Source organism: Lissotriton vulgaris, chromosome 7 (genome assembly GCF_964263255.1).
Source record: "Lissotriton vulgaris chromosome 7, aLisVul1.2, whole genome shotgun sequence".
In the NCBI taxonomy this organism is placed as follows: Eukaryota; Metazoa; Chordata; class Amphibia; order Caudata; family Salamandridae; genus Lissotriton; species Lissotriton vulgaris.
This window is the reverse complement of record NC_141695.1, coordinates 1,628,544,073-1,628,565,023: the sequence shown is the minus strand read 5'-3', so window position 1 is coordinate 1,628,565,023 and position 20,951 is coordinate 1,628,544,073. Positions and strand designations below refer to the sequence as shown.

At 43.0% G+C, this 20,951-nt stretch overlaps 1 protein-coding gene across 1 annotated transcript in view; it reads right to left on the bottom strand.

Annotated features, from left to right (window-relative positions):
* The window catches only part of LOC147706151 (uncharacterized), a 162,924-nt gene extending 143,444 nt beyond the window's left edge, over positions 1 to 19,480 (bottom strand). Inside the window, exon 1 of the mRNA XM_086932586.1 lies at positions 19,387 to 19,480. Coding sequence (XP_086788712.1) covers positions 19,387 to 19,465 — 79 coding nt within the window. The 5' untranslated portion in view covers positions 19,466 to 19,480. The remainder of the gene's footprint in view (positions 1 to 19,386) is intronic.
* Positions 19,481 to 20,951: the final 1,471 nt, after the last annotated feature.

Below are 20,951 nucleotides of genomic sequence, written 5' to 3'. Positions count from 1 at the left end.
GCTTCACCGGATCCAAAGGAGAGCTACGCAAAGCCACACAGAGACATAAAGCTCCAGACTGAAAGCCTCATCAGATCTTTTAGAAATGGGGTATCTAGTTGGCAGGGGCATGTACCCTTGTCCAAGAAGGGACCGCTACTCTATTACGGGTAAGTTCCAAAACATCCTAGGAATCCCGTACCTACCCTCTGGAAGCTTGGAGCAGATCAGGCAGACTTATCCCAAGAGGCAATGTGTAAAGTATTTGTGTAACACACACCCTCAGTAACACAATGAAAATGCTGCAAAAAGACACCACATAGGCTTAGAAATTTAGTAGATATTCATCTGGTAAAAAAAGGCAAACTCACAAGAAGTCAATCAGCAGATTAAGAGTTATTTAATTTTTACTTCATAAAAGCAGGACGTTAAAAATCAGCTGGGCTTGTTTTAGAGCCTTTACGGTAATTCAGCAAGTTCTTCCCGGAATCTACAGGCATAGTCCAGGATGGTTTCACATTGGCCTTGGAGAAGGCGGGGGAAGGCAAGTAGGATCTTCTCCCAAAGTGCGAGGAGCACAGTATCTCAGTCGCTAAGGGTGGGTGGAGGAGGAAGCACTGAGTCATGAGATGCACAGCATGACCTCCAAGACCGCTCAAGTAAATTTCAAAGAGGTCCACGCGATCCCCTTCTGAGCCCTCAACAGTACCAGTACCTTAAGAGACGAGTACGGGAAGAGTGGGGTGTGAACTCCGCCGGCTGATTAGGGAGTCGCCGAAGAAGGCTCTGCTTGGCCAGATGATGTGAGGGCTTCACTTACACAGCGCTCCCTCCTTAACAATGTCGTTGGAACCCAGATATGCTCCTCCACACGGAGCGCCTGCTCTAAATTGCAGAGTACAAGGCTGGAATCACGAGGCCTCTGCTGGAACAGCCTCAGGTAGTTGAGCCCCTGACACTTGGGAAGGACAGCAGTTCAAGAAAAGGTGTAGGTATTGAAGGAGCAAGGACTTCAATATCTCTGAGACCACAGTGGGAGACAAGGGGGCAAGCCACAAACCCTTGGAGTCACACTGGGGTGTTTCTTGATCAGAGAAGAGGTCAGCAGGCAGCAGGGCCGCTTAACCTAGCAGAGCAGCAGTCCCTTGGAACAGTCAGCACAGCAAGATGGCAATCCCTCAGCACAGCACAGCAGCTAGTAAAGATTCAGACGCTGTTTCTTCCAGGTCAAGTAGTGTACTACTGATTTGGGGACGAAATCCTATTTTTAAACCCTGGTACTCAGCTACTAGAAGGGGCAGAAGCTTTTGGAAGGGTCATTGAAGTTTTGGGGGATTCCCTGCCTTTCCTGACCTGGCTCCTAGCTGTCTGTCCTAACAAAGCAGGGTTGTTAAGCCCATTGTGGGGTGGCAGGGCTCAGCCTATTCAGATGTAAGTGCAAATCACCACTTCCCCCTCTCAGCTCAAGAAGGCCATCAGTATATAGTTGGGGGCAGCCCTTCTTGTGTTTGGGGAGTCTAGGCAATATGAAAGTGTGGGGCTGCTTCCCTGGCCCGACGTGGATTGTGGCAGACTGCAGGCACACATAGCTGAGTGAAGGACAGAGAAATGTCCACTTTCCACCCCCTTTTCTGAATCATTTTTGTCCACCATAAGCGTGGAAGGGTATACTCAGATGTGAGTCCCTTGCTCATTGCACCATCAGGATTCAAGCAAGCAAGCCGGGCCGAAGACGGCTGAAATGCCAGAAACCGGTCCCCGGTAGCTTGTTTCCTTCCCAGTATAAGAATTGGCTTGGTAGTTTGGTCTGCCCTGTTCCCATGATGCACTGGGCCAGGGTCAGACTAATTTGTATATAGCCAAGTTCTGAGCTGGGATGGTGCAGTGAGCTAAAAAAACGGTGATGGATCAAGCCCTGATCTTTGGACTGGGTAAGAGTGGTCTGCTTAATTCAGACACTCTGTTCATCACCACCCCCTTTTCTGAATCACTTTCTAAATGTGCCATTTCTGAAACAGTAATGGTAAATCCAAATACGCCAGTAGAGAGGATTCCTCACTACCATTCCAACCATACCAAACATGACATAGCTAATCTTTCCTGTTCGTTCAGGAATTACCACCTAAAGGGATATAAGGGAATTCCCAATATCCCTTTATGGAAGGGGTGGGCCTCACTGGCATGGCAGAGGCCTGAGACAGGTTTGGATGGTTACTCCTGTGGGTGGCGCAAGTGGCGCTGCAGGTCCACTTGTAGCATTTAACCACAGGCCCTGGTTACATGGGATACCACGGGATAAGGGTCTTACATTGAATGAAATAAACCAATTAGGTATGCCTATGTCACCATGTTTTAGGGGAGAGCACCCACACCTTAGCACTGATTAGCAGTGGTAAGATGCCCACATTCCTAAGTCCAAAAAAAATATATAGTCCAAAGTGGGGGGGGGCGAGAGGGCAAAACTTTAGGGGGAGTCCACCCTAAGGCTGGCAGGTCTAACAGGAGCCAACTCAGTGCGAGGCAGCACAACGCAGGATGAAGCAATGCGACACTGAGCCCCACAGTGTCATTCCCCACTGTCTTTGCATCAAAGTCAGAAGGTCAAACTTTCAGCAGATCAAACCTGGCCCCGTATCTGCCATTGGCTCCATCGCCATCAGCCTTAACTTGTGATTTTGTCCCGGTCCAATGCGACCAGATACCTGCAGTTGACTCTTTGCACATTTTGGTGTCAATTTTTTATCTAAAACTTTAGAAACTCAGCACACTGGTATTACTGATTCGACTTTTGCTGTGTTGGTGTTATTTTATTTATTAAAACATCCTCTGTGTTTCCAAATTGGTTTGGGGATTCTTTGTGCGCTGTGTTTTCACTTTATTACTGTTATGGTGCTGTATAAATACTTTATATATTGCATCTAAGTTAAGCCTGACTACTTCTGTACCAAGCTTACAGAGGATTAAGCACACGTTTATTTAGTGACTGTGTGGTTCACCCTGACAGGGATTGTGATTGTTATTTGAGGTGGGTTCCCACCCTTTCCAACCAATCACATTTCTTATAATTGGTCCGACATGAGAATGCACAGCTCAAAATACTTAAAACACAAAACATTCTAAAACATAAATACACAATCTTCAAACGACAGGACAGACACTAAAAGCCAAAACCTTTAGACACAGACCCCAGGCTAAAAAGATTTTGATGGTATAATACAACAGGCCCATGTTTTGGGATTGTTTTCACAATTTAGAAAATGTGTCATCTCATAGGTACACTTAAAGTCTTGAAGGACACAACAAAATCAGCAGATAATGTAGCTATGAATACATCAAGAAACTGCCTGAAGGCCTTTTTTCAGTCTTTTCATAGAGCACCTACCAAATTGTTTGAATTTCAGCGCTTATCGATGGAACCACAATTATTTGTGCCCCTAAAAGAAGCAATCCAACTTCACAAAAAACACATTGGCCATGCATACCTTTCTATTTGTAGCCTAGCAATATGTTTCATTCTTCAGGTAAACAATGCTATCAGCAGGCCTTTTCTGGTCACGCGTCCTAGCCCGGCTGCTTCTATGTGATCAGTGTTAAAAACATACCTGTAAATTCACCCACATTTGGCTGATGTCACCTTTTCACTTATATGCATGCTGCTAACAAGCAAAATTTCTCCATAGACTTCAGTGGGGTCACCCTCTTTTCAACCGTATATCACCCCCCTAAAATAGCTCATTCTCCATTCATTCTAATGGAATGACATCTGACTGCACCCTCAATTGAAAGTCAATAGCTTGCTAAGGGTTGTATGACATTACAACGCATGCTAATACATCGCATGCCCTTACATCGCGGTTTTTACAACGCAAGTCGTTACAACGACTTGCGTTGGAGGGCGCTGGACTTAGGAGTAGTATAATTTACTATTCCAACTCCAGTCTACATACAGTAAGGAAGGTGTTAGATAGTAAATTATACTATTCCTTGTCCTAGAGCGCCATCCAGCGCAAGCCGTTGTAACGACTTGTGTTCTAAAAACCGCAATGTAATGGCATCGCAATGTAACGACCGCGTTGTAAACGACGTTTCCCATTACTAAGTATGTATAAGTGCTGCTTTTCACAGGCATGTGTTCATCACAGGATTGGTCATCCGTTCTCCTTCTCACCCACCTACGAAAAAAGACTACAGTAGCCTGGGTGGCTGACGTTCCGAATGAGGTGCTGCAACAGGATACTAGCCTCTGCCATATACTAACTGGTGAGCAAAGAAATACTGTACCAGTTGTATTATTCCCTATTCACAGGAAATGAACTCTCTAGGTTGGGTTTAGCAGAAAACCAAACCTTGTTAATACCAGAGCAGTAAAAGTGCTTACTAATGATCAAAGAATACTGTTGAATCTGTCACACTGTCATAGAGCAGTAAATAACCCTACTGTTGGGCCTCCCTCACTTTATGCCCTCAGATTATCATTACTTGCTCTGCATCCTCTTCCCTATTCCCGATCCAGCACCCTCTAAACTCGAGAACAAGTTACTGCTCTAAAGGGAAGAGCGGGGGTTCCAAGGATATTTAACACTATGGGCCAGATGTAGGTAAGTATATTTTACCGACTCATAAATACCGAATTTTACCGATTCGGTATTTATGAATCTGTAAAATTGAAGGAGGGAGATTTAGGTAAATTTGGTAATTGAATTACTGAATCTGTAAAAATCGGTATTTAACGAATCGGTAAATACCGATTCGGTAATGCCCAGTGATTCCTATGGGCCTTGAAGCCCATAGGAATCAATGGGCATTACCGAATCGGTATTTACAGAATCGGTAAATACCGAATCCTGCAAGGGTGCAGGGCTGTCACTTTGACACCCTCTAGCACCCCAAATACAGGCATGTGTGCCATGTGGGAACAGACATGCCCTAAGGGCATGTCTGTCTGTCACATGGCATAGGTGTGCATGCACACATGTGCATGCACACCTGGATTCAGTATTTTACCACCCAATTGGATTGGGTGGTAAAATACCGAATCTGTAAGGCCTTTGGGACTCAGAAGAGTCCCACCTACATCTGGCAGTTACCGAATCGGTAAAAATACCGATTCTGTATTTTACCGATTCGGTAAATTTACCGATTCTGTAAATTTAACGAATCTGTAAAATTGCCGACCTACATCACAAATTCCCATTTACCGGTTGGTAACGGCCGAAATCGTCCGTTACCGGTTGGTAAATGGCCTCCTACATCTGGCCCTATATGAGCAGGAAATAGTCTCATCATTTCCTGCTTTTCCCCAAGATGCTGTTGAAGTCTTCTTTTGTGCTATGAGTCCTTACCAGCCTGCTCAGGCAACTGTTTGACTTCTCTGTTTCTTCCAGTGGCTCGATACCAGCTGTAAAAACAAGGCTCAACGGCACCACATGTAAGTGAGGAAGCTCACTAAGCTAGGCAGATGGGGACATACTCATGTGCAGTATAGTTGAGGTGGTGCACTTAGCAGGGCCAACTCGTATAATAAATTGTGTGATGCTTTCAATAGATTGAAGAGTCCTGAATCTCGCTAAATAAGGAATTATCCATATTAGCGGAAGAAATGTATGATCAAGGTGCATTTGAAAGAGCGGATGGATATGATTTTTCTGATTAGTAAAAAAAAAGACGAGTTTGTTGTGTTTGTGTGCTCATCAACACTGCTTATTTAAGCCAACTACTGTTGAATGTCATCCACTTCTGAAAAGTAATACATTGTTATCCACATTGGTTTGAGCTAAATGTTTTTCATCACTAGATTCCTGTGCAGCCTATCACCAAATTGAGAATGCTATACAACATTTGTGGCTCACCTCTTCACAGTTTTTGCTCCTCTAAGAAAGTTATTCAAGAATGGTGCCAAATGTGTGTAGGATGTCATGCCCAGACAGTGGGCACTAGGACCCTGGGTCTGGGGCAAAGGGCAGGGGACACCGGACACCACTTCCGGTCAGGGGAGCAGGGCGGGACAGAAGACGACCAGCAGGGCAAGGGGCCAGACGTAGATGTATGCTGTGCCACAAGATATAATAAAGGTACCTTGTAATCAGCCACTGCGTCCTGTGATCTCTGTGGGCTTGAAGATACGACATAGTCTAGAGCAACAGACAGCATTTCAAGCTGTACAAGGTGTCATTCTCAAAGCTCCCACTTCAAGAATTCTCTCTCAAGAGGGGGGTAATATTGTTACTGTGGATCGAAGTGAAGAAGGTGTGGGGCTGTTTTCTCACAAAAATCTGGAAGTATTGATTAAAAAAATTCCCTCCAAGAGCCTTGTCTGAGGTGGAAAACTTATATTCAGTGGGTGTGGTAATTATGTCCGGTATGGTAGGTGAGTAGAGCTGGGAGGTATGGCAGGTTTGATTATGGTGAATTGGTGCTGGAGGTATGTATGGTATATATAGGTTGTTGCATTTGATAGTTGGGTATGGTAGATTAGATATGGAACGACGTAATAACATTTTTGGCAGACAGTTAACAATTTTACGTTGTTAATGAAAAGTCCTAATATGCATTGTTATGTATAGCCTTCACTGAGGGCTTTTAGTGGGTATGTTGCATTCTTAATGTGATAATTCACTGCAGTGACATAGAAAAGGTGCGTTACGGATCTCCTAACTCAGGGGTGGCTCTAGGCTCATGGCGGCCCTGGGCAGGAAGCGTAGGTAGGGGACCCCGGAAGAGGGGGTCCAAGCGGGGCGGAGCATAGAAGGCCAGTGAAGAGGGGGGGGCCAGGGTGTTTGGAAGTGGAACAGAGCCGGAGGCTGCCAAATCCCTGCCAGGGGCCGCCACACAAATATTTATCCATCCTCAGAGGATTATTATATTAAGGATATATATTGGTGTGGCGGCCCCTCGGGTTTGGCGGCCCTGTGCAGGTGCACAGCTTGCACATGCCTAAGGCCGCCCCTGCCTAACTCACTGTTGCTAAGTCATTCAGGAAGTCCAGGCTGCTCAAGCCGGGCTCTGTGAGAGTCAGTCAGAGATGAGCTGGAATGCAGGAAGCACAGCTACTGAAGGAGAGGGAAGTGAAGGCACACAGAGTTCTGTGGGGTGGGTAACAGGAGGTCAGTTTTAGCAAAGTTACGTTGTATCCTTAAAGAAGAGTATTTTGAACTCGGGAAATAATGATGATGATTCTCCTGAAAGTCGTGAACTTAAATGACATACACATTATAATATGTAACTGTAGATACTTTTGACAAAGGAACAACATATTTGTTGCTCTTTTTAAAACAAAAAAAGCCTGTATGTCAGTACGCATTTACTTCTGGAATAAAAAAGGCGGGAATCCATCAGCATATTATCATGATAACAAACTCAAATGAACTAAAGTGCATGGGTGATAAGTGAATAGAAATGGCCTTCATTTTATGGCAGGCTTAAGCATCCAAACAGCAAGCAGTAAAACCATAAAGCATAAATTAAATTGTTGATATGCCAGCAAAGTATATAAATCAAAGAACAAAAACTTGGTCTCAAGTTCAAGCTACACATATTGCATCAACAGTTTAGAAAAACAGGATTACATGATCCAGATGAAATTCTTGGATCCAGCTATATCTGATCTGGAGAAAGTAAAAGTGCCCTCCACACACATTCATGCCCCCTGCATTAATGGATCTGTCAGTCAGTGCATGTATTCATCATTTACAATTGGCAACATATTGGAGACTGTCACGTCCTCCCCAGCCCAGGAGATTGCACAAGAAGATGGCACACATGGAGCGCATAATAAACGCGTACAACACTCAAGCTGTAACTTCTCTTTTAACTCGTAGCCATTAATAACCACACCTCCCAAATGATTACGTAATTCTCTCATTGAGTCCGCCCAGGACGTGGGTCCTAGTGCTCACAGTCCTAAGACTCTACAACTCCCCCCTTGTTAAATAAAAAGGTATTAAAAAAGCAGCACCATATTTCTTTGATAAGTTGTTGAGGCGCTTGCACAGTTCGTCCAGATAGCGTAGTATGAAGCTGTTGAATTGTACCCAGAGTGGAAACTGAGGGTACGACATTTAATGTCTGATATGGGCCTTCAGGTGGGTCAGTCTCATCTGGGACTACAGGGACTGATGATTGTCAAGGCAGATGTTTGAAATGTGACGAGTCCCCTGCAATGGATTTGCAGGGACATTGCGCCTATATCATGTGTCCCTTGGGCATCACAACTTTCAGAATTCAACAGCAAACTGAGGATGTGTTTTTGACTTCCATTTTTGTTTGACAAGAACCCAGTCACCTTCATTGAAGACGATCTCCTGAGTTCACTGTCAATGTTAAGCATACGTCTTCATCTGACGTTTTTGAGCAGCATCAGTGGCACAAACCTCTTCATCTTTCAGTGGTCCATCATGGTAATTTGGTTCTGATAGCTCTCCCAATCATCAGGGGGCAGGGCTCTCACCTGTGGTGTAGCGAGGAGTTGAACAATAGGTACAAAGGGCTTGACATGATTCCCTCTATGGATGCACAACAGATCACTCAATTTAGGGTTTCCATAAAAGGTTCCACAACACCGTTAGCCTGAGGTCACAAGGGTGTTTTTATGTTATGTTTGACATTGAGTCTGGTCAAAAAACTTGTTAAACTCCTTGCTATTGAAGGGTGGACCATTATCAGACTTGCGAATGTCTGGTATGCCCCACATTGCAAATATGTCGTCCAGTCGCTCAATGACTTTGTCGTGGGTTATTGATGACATTTCCTCCACCAGAGAATAACAGGAATACTGTCAATGATCTTCAGGTGATGGCCTTTCGCTAGGGGCCCAAAGAAGTCCACTGCCACTCTTTCCCACGCATGTGCAAGAAGATCAGACATGGTTAATAGATGCTGAGTCACTGTAGAAGAAGTGACAATCCTTTAATTCCCTCTCAACTCTCTTGTCCCAGCGAAGGAACTACACTTGATCTCTCAGGGCTCTTTTGGTGACAACAATGCCACGATGTCCTTCAGGAGCGAGTTCAATGCCTCAGACTCTTGGGTATGACTATCCTGAAGCCTCTTAGCCTTCTTTTGTGACAGACAGTTTATCTTGCATATTTCAATACTTTTGAAATTCAACTTCGTCACTCAGAGGTCAAACACTTTGTTTCCATGACTGCACTGATGTCTCTAAGGGCAAGAATGCCTTTATCTGCATTTGTATTGGCAACAAACAGTTCGATGGATAGGAACGCAGGCGCACAGGACCTTATAATGAAGTTGATGTATTCCTCAGCAGTTTTTGATGTTGAGCTGTGCCATTGTAGTGGTACTCTTGAGAAATAATCTGCAGGGTTTTGGTTCTTGTGGGCTTATGCACATTTGTATAGCTGTATTCTTGTAAACATCTTTCCCTTTGGATTTCTGAATATGGTGAGCAGGGCTTGGTGGTCTGTGTCATTCGTGAAATGCTTTCCATATAAAAACACATGAAAATGCTCACAAGCCCACACCACAGCCAGGCTCTCTTTTCCGGCTGGGAATTGGCACTAAATAGACTTCAGCTGGCACAATCCTATGAAACTACAGAGACAAGGGCCCAGCGAGATATACCCATGGTTGCTCTTAAATGCATTGCACAGGGCACTCTCTTTTAATCCATTTTTAGTTGGGCTTGTATATGTAACTGGGACTTTAACAATGAATCCAATAATGCATCCTTAATTCCTGGTATTAGTTCGGAGATATGGAAGAGGGGTCAGCATAACGCATCAAAGGATGCCTTAAAATGCACAGCACTTGCCACTTTATTGATACTTTATACATTAGGGTGCCAGTTCCTGGGTCAGAGACTTTTCTATGCAATACACACTTTAACTATCACTTCAATATTCCTGTTGATATCCCTCTGTACATGACTGACATGACAATAATACAAATCCAGCATTTTGCAGGGGGTTTAATCGGCATGTTTGGTCCAGTGCATTACATTCACTCATCCCTTTTGATTGAATTTATGACTTTATTAACTGTTACTTTTATCTGCTAAATTTACGTGTTTTTATTGTAATGTTTTTTATTAACCCAACAATATTTTCTTTATTTGATCAAATGAGCCCATCCACAAAGTCCAACAGGAAAACAAATGGGAAACTTTGTCCGAACCTTTGCATTGACTGACTGCTCATCCAAGCAATAGAGAAGCATGAAAAACACATGAAAGCCAGTAGCCGAAGAGGGCTGTTCCAAAGCCCACCCTCTCTCTAGCTCCTTTTTTATTTGCTGAAATCAAGAGATCTCGCATCAATTTGGTGTTAGGGTACTGCTTTTTAAGTATTGGTCCAACATCTAAAGTTGTTGGAAAAAAACTTAAAAAGCAGTACCTAATGTCATCTTCCTGCAAGAGATAAGTTAAAACTCTAACTTCTAAGTAAACATAGAAAGTACTGTAGGGATAATGGGGCCAGAAGATGCACCACTTGTGTTTGGTACACACATAGACACAATCCATCACAAACACATGAGATGTCACAAATATACGGCTTTGCACTTCAGTATCTAATCTTCAACCACATACCTTTGAAAGACGGCTCACAACTGCGTCCTGTCTTCGTGAGGCAGCACTTTAGTCCTCTCGCGCACTCACTGTCTGAGCTGCAAAAATCCTTTCTGTTCTTAATGTCAGCCTCCTTGAAATAAACAATTGGGCACTTGCCAGGCCGTTCTGAATTGAAAAAGAATGGAAACAGAAGCTTAGAAAGTCCAGCACTGAAACTTTTTTTTTAGTCTTGTTATGTTCATTAATTTCTGTCATTTTCTCTTTTTAAAGGGTGGAAATAAATTATCAAGCTTTTAGGGTGCTTTAAATGGTGGAGTCCATACTAACGAATGGAAAAGAGAGATCACAGTTGTTCTGCACTTTGTTCCTTCTTGGCTACACTGCATTAACTTTGGCTTCATCCTCCTCGTTCCAGTCCCTATTTATATGAGGAGTTCCTTCGCTCTGAGGCATCCACTTTTCATGCTGTAGGCTGGAAAGAAAGCTGCTTTCCTCATATTCTTTCTACATTAGAGAACCTCCTCATTCCTATGATGCCATCCCACCGATTCCATCACTTTAATACCAAGTTTACAGAATATCTGATCAGGTCCTAAGCGTTAGAGGAGAAACAAGGAGGGAAAGAAGGCAAGAAGATGAAGACTAGGTCTCAGAGTAAGGACAAAAGAGGATTATTGATGAACATTCATTAACAAGTATCAGCATCTATTGTATCGCAAGCTAACAGTACTTGGCTGGTTCAAAGTTACTATTCCTTTGAGGGCTGACAGCTAAGGGGACCAAGAATGGATTGATTTAAGACAGGAGCACAAACCAAACATACATTGTTGGTTATAAAGATCAGATGCCTAGTGCTGTAGTGTAACTACATAACATCCCAAGGGCTGGACTTTTCTTGCAAAGAAGCCAAAAATGTTTAGTGCACCGACCTAAAGTAACAACAAATTCCCTGGGGAGACATCAAATACTTTCGAGGTGGGTAGCTGCCAGGGCGTCAGAACTACTGTTCAGCAGGACAATGGTACCAGGGGGTCTTTTTATATGTCTTAATTACTCGTGATCTATCGTAGCACAGCATAAAATACAGTAGATAAGCGAGCCTGCAGCCTATTCTTATTTCTTTGCTTTACCGTCCTCTTGTTCCCAGTCTTTCCTGGTCCTGTTGACCCTGGAAGTGGTCATCAATGGCATCCAGTTGGGTTAGAGACCTGTGGACCCAGAGGTCTCTTCAAGGTCCTAGTTTAACACTCTACAGTAACTGTGGGAAATACCACCTGAACTGTGAAAGGGTAAACAAAGACATGAAACACGTGCATTATTTCTGATTCACTTCACTACAGACATGTGGTTCTTCTGTTAAGTCAAAAGAGTTCAGTGTTTACTGCCAGGCCACCTGCACTCTCCACACAAGCGGCATGATCTAGGCCCATGCTGCCTCTGTGGCGCAGACTGGCACATCCCGCTACAGGCACACAATCTACTCAAGGACTTTGGATATCTTTGAGGCTGCCACTTTCAATTTAATTTAAAAGCTATTCACCATGGAGGAATCAGTTCGTATTATGCCACTTGTGGCGTGAGGAGAAGTTGCACCTGCAGTCCACTAAGACACAATGGGGCATATTCACAAGCCCCTATCGCCACACAACGTCACTTTCAGTGAAAGTGACGTTGTGATGGCGATAGGGGCCTCTCCTTATTCACAAGGCACCATTAAGCCACTTAACATGGCTTAGCGCTGCCTTGTGAAAAGGCCTCCTTTCACGCTGTGTTTAACGTGAAAGGGGCATGCAGTGGGTGTTGTGGTGGGCATCCACCGCAACACCCATTGATTTTTAAGTTGCCCCCTATTCCCAAGAGCAGCGTAAATAGGGGGTAGCGCCAAAATTAAGGCCAGGAACACCCTGGCCTTCCATGTGTGCTGCCTTGTCCAGCAAACATAGAAAAAGCAAAATGCCATGGTTTGTGTATGTACAGGAAGGTGTCCCTTCCTGTACATAAACAAACCATTTTTTCAAATGCCGTATTGTAACTTGCATGTGTGCTGTATGAAGCAGCACACATGTAAGTTACAAACTGGCATTTTAGGTGTGTTTATGTGCAGGGAGGGACAACTTCCTGCACATAAACAAACCTCCCTCTTGCAAGACACCCTTGCACTCTGGTGCAAGGGTGCCTGCGTTGGGGGTAAGTTGTGAAACTTAGCGCCATCCCAGAGGGAAACGCAAGACTGCACCATATCCTAGTGAATATGGTGCAGCCTTGAGTTTCCGAAGTGGCGAAGAGAGGCGTTAAGCCAAGAAGGCAAACACCTCACTCCGCAACTTCCTTGTGCATATCCCCCAATATTTCCATTTAAGTAATGCATTAGATTAGGCCTGATTGATCTATTTCTAAGATGGGAGGCAGAGGAACAACTTTGATATCACGGAGCAACATTCGTTGAATGACTAAGGTTTGGGATGATAGGATTTCTATAGGATGGGCAGAAGAAAGCATGGAATAAATTTAGGTCTTTCGCGGATGTCCTTTAAAACCTGACAATACAGGATGACCCTGTATTACCAAATTCAAAGGTAACATTTACTCATTTAAGTACCGAACAGTACCGGCCCATTTAAAGCACTGGTGTTACCTTTGAGTTTGGTAATAAAGGGTCATCCTGTATTGTCAGCTTTTGCACCTCTCCTGGCCTATTCATTGCACAGCCCTGAAAAACCTTTGTTGTTCTAGCTACACACTGATGAGGATAGCTGCCAATCAGAACCTGGGCAGATAACTCTTCAAATAAAAGTCATGGTCAGGGATAGCAGAAATGAAATTCACTGCAAAAGAAATAGCAAAGAAATGTGAACTCACCCTTGTGATCTGATTAAATACAAAGCACAAGCCCGGGAGTTACAGTAGCACTTTGGACAATCAATTCTACCAGAGGAGGATGCTGTACTACCTTTTGTTCCTTTTGTAGATCACTGCATTAAACTTATGATTTTGTAAAGAAGACAGACAAGTGCCGGGAGAAGCTAAGACCTTCATGTGATCGCAGGGAGATACTTGTAACTGTACCTCCTTTAGGGCTTAAAGCCAGAGATCTGCACAGCTCCACAATGCAGCCTGTGCTTTTGGATCACACTGACCTCCATTTCCATCTTTCTTCTGCAGTAGATCACTAAAGTAATTGAAAGAATGTTATTTTTACATAATTTGTGTAACAAGGTTGTTGCCGCTCATAGGAGCGCAGAAAGTAGAGGGCATCCAACCTGGGTACTTTATGACCACACTGCTTCCTGTTCTGTGATTTATGGGCACATTCAATTCACTTAACTGGTAATTTCGCTTCCTGACGGTGCTCAATCCAGTCCTAGTAACTATTGTGTGTGTGCAAGAAAGTAGGTTCTACAAAGGGAGGTAGACTGAACGGTCTCCATGACCGTACCTGTCCAGCACAAAAGGTTCCGTTTATTTGATTTGTAGAACCAGAAAGTAAATCAGGGACAGTAATTATCTGATGATTAGTAAATGCTCACCCACTAAGTATGTGTAGTATTCTCCTATTACTATCTATCTCTTATGGTAACTTGTTCCTAGCTGCTCAGTCTGTGGGAATGTTCTGAGTGGAATGTTGGTGTGTGGGCCGTGTGTGGAATGCTTGGATGACTGGAGCAAAATGACAGTTGGATGGATGGGGCTGAGCAGCTAGCAGGCTGCTCCCGGTGGGACTGTTCAGAGACCTTATTACCTGCTTTTATCTACTCTTCATTAAAGCTACGTTGACTTCATCATACATGTGTTGTCCAGATTATTACACATATTTTTGGTGACAAAGTAAAGACGTTCCTACGCTCAACTGTGAGTACAACTGGCCTGAGAAACCTTATCATGCCTTCTACAATATGCTGGAAACTAAATACCACAAGTAACGTACGACTGGTCAAAGCAGAAGGAACAAGTTGTTACAGAAATGACGTTCAAGAAGCCTCACAAGTACCTTACTCTAAAGACATTAAGCTTCAAAAGAAACAAAGATAACAACCACAAAGAGAGCGCACAGTGCAGTCCCACCGGTGTCCATCACACCGGACAGCCCTCAAAGAAGCCTGCTGTACATCATCTCAAGAGGTTACTTCTACAACCTACTTCAAGGATTCTGCGCACAATCAACCTTCCAGTACAGTAAGCTTTTGTTTGTACTTAATTAACGCTGTACAGAGTGTGTACCAATGTACTGCCTACATTGGAACTGTCCATTACTACGATGTTGCTGTCCATTTGGCGTCCATGATTACTACAGCCTTGGAACAAAAGAGATTGTTGACATTGAAAGTTACATGTGCGCAGTGTTTTTTTATTCTTGGTTGTCCACTAGACTGGTTGTCAGATGTGGCCACCCTGAACGTTTTTACTTAAAAAAAAAGTTTGCTGTGCGTGGAGACCCTTATTTAAAGCAGAGTGCCTTACTTAATGTCCACTCTTTGGGTTCTCTGTAACATGAACTGTGTTTTGAACTTTGCCTGCACTGGATGAAACCGGACTTTTAAATCGCATGCTAAGGATTTCTATGTCCAACTTTATGGATGCAGTGAAACATGAACTGTGTTTGAACTTTGCCTGCACTGGAGGAAAGTGGGAGTTTTAAATCGCATGCTTAATGCGTTTTTACTGCTGACAATCTGAAGGAGATGCCTGTGGAGATCCTTTACTGGATCGAAATTGCACTGGAATAGTTGGTAGCTACGGTGAATCCAATCAGTAGCAAATGCATTTATACCCCGTTTTTTTGGACTGGCATTGGACCATGGAGTATGTGGGAGGTGAGCCAATTTTTGTTTTTCAGTTTTTATTGATGCATTGGCCATCGCGCAGCCTGCGCCAGTTCAACTGTTTTTCTTGTTTAACAAAAAAACTGAGGCTCGTGTCACATTTCACACGCGCTCACCTACCTGCGTCCCGTTGTCCTAGAATGCTGCCATGGTTACTCTGACATTATTTTATTCTACACAGCATAGATGACTGCTACATAACGTTTGGAAGCAGCTGCGTACAGTAAGCCACCCGGTATTACGCCGATAACGTGTCGCCATTTGGAGTTGGGCTTCAAGGAGGATACTTGCATTGTTCAGTGCGAACGTCGTGAGAAGAAGATTCTTTGCCTGCAACACATTTTGGTCTCTCAAGGTACGTTTTGACCTTACGTGTCAACATGGACAGTGACTTATTTATTTATTTTTTCAGGGTGGCACATATCTTCATGTTCCTCAAGGTTTTATTGTTCCATGTACTATTGATGTTTTACATATATATATATATATATATATATATATTGGGCAGCAACTCACACAAGCCTTATTTGGAAACTGCTATATCAAGACATTTCTGTCTTGTAATTGGCAAAGCATTCTTGGAACGTTCATCGGAGCATTTCTCACGAGTGCAGTGTAGGTTTATTCTAAGTTGAGAAATATTATTTTCACTGTGCTGTGCAATGCTGCCATCTAGTGGCTATTTTTCACATTTGCTTTTGGATGTTTTATTTCCATATCTGTTTGCTGTTTAAGTCAAAATGTCACTCTGCTGTATGTATATAGCAATCTTTAATGTCTTATTTCATGTACAGTGTTACTGTAATACAGCTTCCATGTTTCGCACATTGAGTTTCCCTTACATTGGGGATGTTTCTTTTACTATTCTTAGCTGTTTTACATAATCCCTTACACGAGGGATGTTCATTGGGTTTGTTACATGTTCTTACACATGCCCCACACAGGGGTGAACCCTTACATGGGGTGAGTGTACTCTTACATAAGGGTTGGCCCTACAGTGGGGTAAGTTTTAGGATTTTTTATGTCCAACTTTATTCTATATTACATTAGTACTCTTACGCAAGGGTGTTTTTTATGACTTGTTGCAGGGGTTAGGCCCTGCGTGCTTAAGACGCCTTGAACCGTACAATTTTTCTTGTTGAGTCTACACATTGCTGGCCTCCTCTCATTGGAGAGCTCTCACATTTCATTGTACAGGTTGTCGCTTAGTTGCTAGTGGGGCAGTACATTGGGTGAAAGTCCCTATGTTCTCAGGACGTCTTATGTTTTTTTACATAGTGTGAATCACTGGTTGTCCCTTTTGGTTTATAGGGGCAGGACATTGGGTATAAGTCCCTCTTGTCCACATTTACATATATGTTGTCCCCTGTTTAGGGTGGGAGAAGGACATTGGGTATGAGTCCCTCTCGTCCACATTTTTCGTACGTTGTCCCCTGTTTAGAGTGGGGGCAGGAATTTGGGTCCCAGTCCCTCTTTCCACACTCTTACATGGAGTCTTCCCTTCATGGGATTATATACTTTTTTGTCATCTATTTATTACCTTTATTAAGAGGGGGAGATGGGTATTTTGTATTTTATATAATGTATCTTTTTCTCTTCTCTTTTTATCTTGCTTAGTCGCTACCCCTCTCGCGATGTTGTTTCTGTCATCCCTGGGTTATTGACTATTTAACTTATGTTTTGCTGTTTTTTTTTACAATCTTAAGATGTTCGCTATTCTATTTGTCTTATAAATTTATGCTTGTAGTTTTAAGACGTTTTTATTATCCATCTTATCTTGTACTTTTACGTTTATAGTTTTAAGATGTTTAGTTTTGTCTTTTGTTTATGAGGAAATAGATATGTAGTGTTCTCCTATTACTATCTATCTCTTGTGGTAACTTGTTCCTAGCTACTCAGTCTGTGTGAATGTTCTGAGTGGAATGTTTGTGTATGGGCTATGTGTGGAATGCTTGGATGACTGGAGAAGAATGACAGTTGGATGGATGGGGCTGAGCAGCTAGCAGGCTGCTCCCGGTGGGACTGTGGAGAGACCTTATTACCTGCTTTTATCTACTCTTCTATGAAGCTACGTTGACTTAATCATAACTGTGTTGTCCAGATTCTTACAGTATGGTATGCTTCACCACTGAGCTCCCCATCTACCACTGGCAGACGTCACTTTGTTATCCATATTGTTGTATCATACATGGAATGTCAGGGGTTGAATCTTAGTGTGAGAGATATCCATGGAGGATTACAATTGTGTATGGGAAGGCTAGCTAATAGTATCAACTTTATTCTTCAAACCCCATTCACAAGGTTAAAAACATGTGTGTCTGTTTCTCAGAACGTTCATATCTCCTACACATTTCCTACCACCATCACCCCACCTGCTCAACAAAAAGTTACACACTATGATCTGGACTGCAAAGGGATTGCCTTACAGTGCTAGATGGAAACCTAATGATGACGCATGCCACACTAGGTGATCGAGGATCACTCCAGTGGAGAATTCATCTCTCATCTAATTCTGCTGGTGCGTTTTGGGAATATATTTCTACCGCCACTTGAGCTGCGGTACTGAACTGCATGGGGGTCATTTACAACTCTAACCCTCCCTGCCCCCACCAGGTGTCTTTAATGTCCTTTCAATTGTTGTTTTAGCACATTTAACCAATGCCCCTTCGCTTTGCCAATGCTTGTTTGTTGTTGTTCTGACAGGAAGGACGTCACCAAAGATGGCTTTTGGGATAAAGGTCCTCAATGTCACTCCCAGCTACTTTATATCATATGTTGTCGTTTTGCTAATATGCCTTTGTGTATTAAGTGATTTTGGGCAGGCTAAATGTCTACTGTTTAAAATGTTGTGATACAGTTATCCCTTGCACAAAAAGTAATATTTGTATCCCGAAAGCACCAATAAAATACATTCAAACTCATCTAGATCACCCTAGATTTGCCCTTTCTGTTCAGATATGTTTTGGTGTCGCTATTGTGAGATGTCATCACACCCAGGTGTGAAATTCTAAAATGAGACCTCCTAAAAATATAATCTCATGAATACTTAAATCAGAACTTTAATATATTCATATTGCAGTATTCAGAAACGTAAGAAGACAAAATGCTGAATTCATATGTACCTTTAGCCGGAGGCTTGCAAATCGTGTCCTCGTTGTCCAAGCAGCACTTCTGAGCCAGAGGGCAGCCTTCATCCTTCTCACAGTACCCATCCTTGAATTGGTCTCGAAGATTGCCCTTACGCTCGCGTGGACACACTCCAGGCCTCTCTGTCAGAGCACAACAGCAACAAGAGACATGCATAATTATATTGACAATTCAGATATGGTTTTATATGGACTCAGCTCTTGTGCAACAGACACTGCATTCTCCACCTTGGAAGTCAGCATGAGGAGGTGGGAGCCAGTGAATGAGAAAACTGTTCCTTTCAAACAGAGGTGGCATTGCCTCACCATAACTTGCACTCTCAACTCTAACAAAGTCAATGCCCTCACCCATAGCTCTCAACCAAAATTCTTATAAGGGTCTCCAGCCTTTATGCTGGTCCAACTTGAACCTTAGATCCGCAAGGTCTACGTCAGCATCCCCTTTCTCGCTCGAAGAGTCAACATCCCTTAATGCCTCTCCTGGACATAATACACATCCAAAATCATTCCCTAATAAACATAGGATCCGTAGATAATCATCTGATCTTCAGAAGAGCATTACTCAAGAGCTGGCTCTTCCCTCCATGACCAGTAATTTCAAAATACAAATGTACAGCAATAGAATGCACAAGACACCGATGGTGCATTGACGTTTATTAATAAACTTGTATACTTTGATTATATGCATCTCTTTGTACAAATGCACATATGGCTTATGAATTCGAATATATATATATATTTTGGTGTATGTATACACAACAAATGTATATATTAGTTATGGTTAAAATATATACATTTATGCTAAAATGTATTTATAGGACAGTTCAAATATAACATAACTATTTGAGTAAATGCTTACAGACCTTTATTTGTTATGATCATTTTTATCACAGCATATATACATGTTTGAACTCACCTCCCCGTGCCGCGTGGAGCCCGAAGAGGGCGAGGGCCGCTACCAGCAGGAAGAAGGATGCGCTGGCCCCTCGCTTCATGGTGACGCTGTGATCCGTTTGACTGCAGGCCTCGCCGAGTCTGGGCTTTTATACCCTCTCGGGTGTGGCGCCGAGCTCGCGCTGCGTGCGAACCAGCCGAAAGTCTCAGCTGAAAAATAATTTTTCGGGCGTTCACCTGTTGAGCAAGCGCCGGGGCCAATTTCTATTTAGCGATGTAGCATTCAACTCTGACAATGAATCACAAGTTTTATTATCTATTTTTTGACGTTCCACTTCCCGCAGGTCCTAAGAAGCTGAAAATGACAACACTGTGCAATGGCTGCCTTGTCCTCTAAAAGTAGAACGTTCTTTCTCCGGAATGCAGGACTATTCGGGTAAACGCCGGGACGCTGGTACCGAGGCCCTGCTGGGGTAGGTAGACCTGAACTAGAAGCCAAGACCGGAACTGCGTTGGGTCTGCAGGAAGCAGTTGCCTTGGGCGCCACTACTATGGCATCGTGATTGCACATAATTGCTGATGCCAGGGGAGAAGGAGCAGCAAAGCAGCAATATTACATCTTTCTTTACTGGGATGCAAAATCCTTCTTCTTGAGCTACAAAATGCCCACCCAAACCCACCGAGTCACACACCCACTCAAAGAGACAGAAATAGTTATCTTTCAAGTTTTATTAAACACATTATGACTCATGACTTGAATGCAACACTTTAAAACAAAAAAATCACAATTCTTTAACTTGTCTATTATTAAAGTATGATAATTGGCGACACATTTTTAAGCTCTTCCAAATTAAATGTCGAACCTGGTCTGACATAAGGAGCATGGATTAAATATATCTGAAAATAAATACTTTAATCACAAAATCAAAACCCCCTAGACCATGGCCTTCTGGTTTTGTCTCCAAATAAAAGTAGTAAGGAGCTGAGCCAGGCTTCAAGGTTATTTCAAGGGTGTTTGAATTAAGCATGATCACTTAAAGTGTCTACTCAGTAATGGAGGCGCTTCATTTGTTGGTATACGCATAATACCCAAAGTATAATCAATGGTGGATTTTAGTGACCCTGGACCCCCAAGTAAGGGATACTAAGAGGGAAGAAGATAGAAAAGGAAGAGAGAGAGATCAAAAGAGAGTGATGGAAAGATAAGGGTAGAGGGTGAAAGAGAGAGAAAGAGAGAGAGATATTGACAGAAGCCAATGCGTCTACTGCTCGAGGCATTGTGAGGGATCTCATAGAGTCCATCTTTGCAGGGTTCTCTGGGTCATTATGCTGAGATATGTCATTGTTTTGCTCAAAGTGTTCTCTGAATGTAGACATCAGATCATGTCGATGCTTCTAGAATGAGATCACCTGGAACAAACATGATGGACAAAGCCTCCCGGTGGTATCACCCCACACATGACAATTTATTTGAGCTGAATTTAATTTTAGCGCCTAATTGAATAATAAGGATTTACCTTTGACATCAGAAATGGAATTATATAGAAATATTACTTTACAGCCCGCTGCTGGAGGCTAAACCAGTTG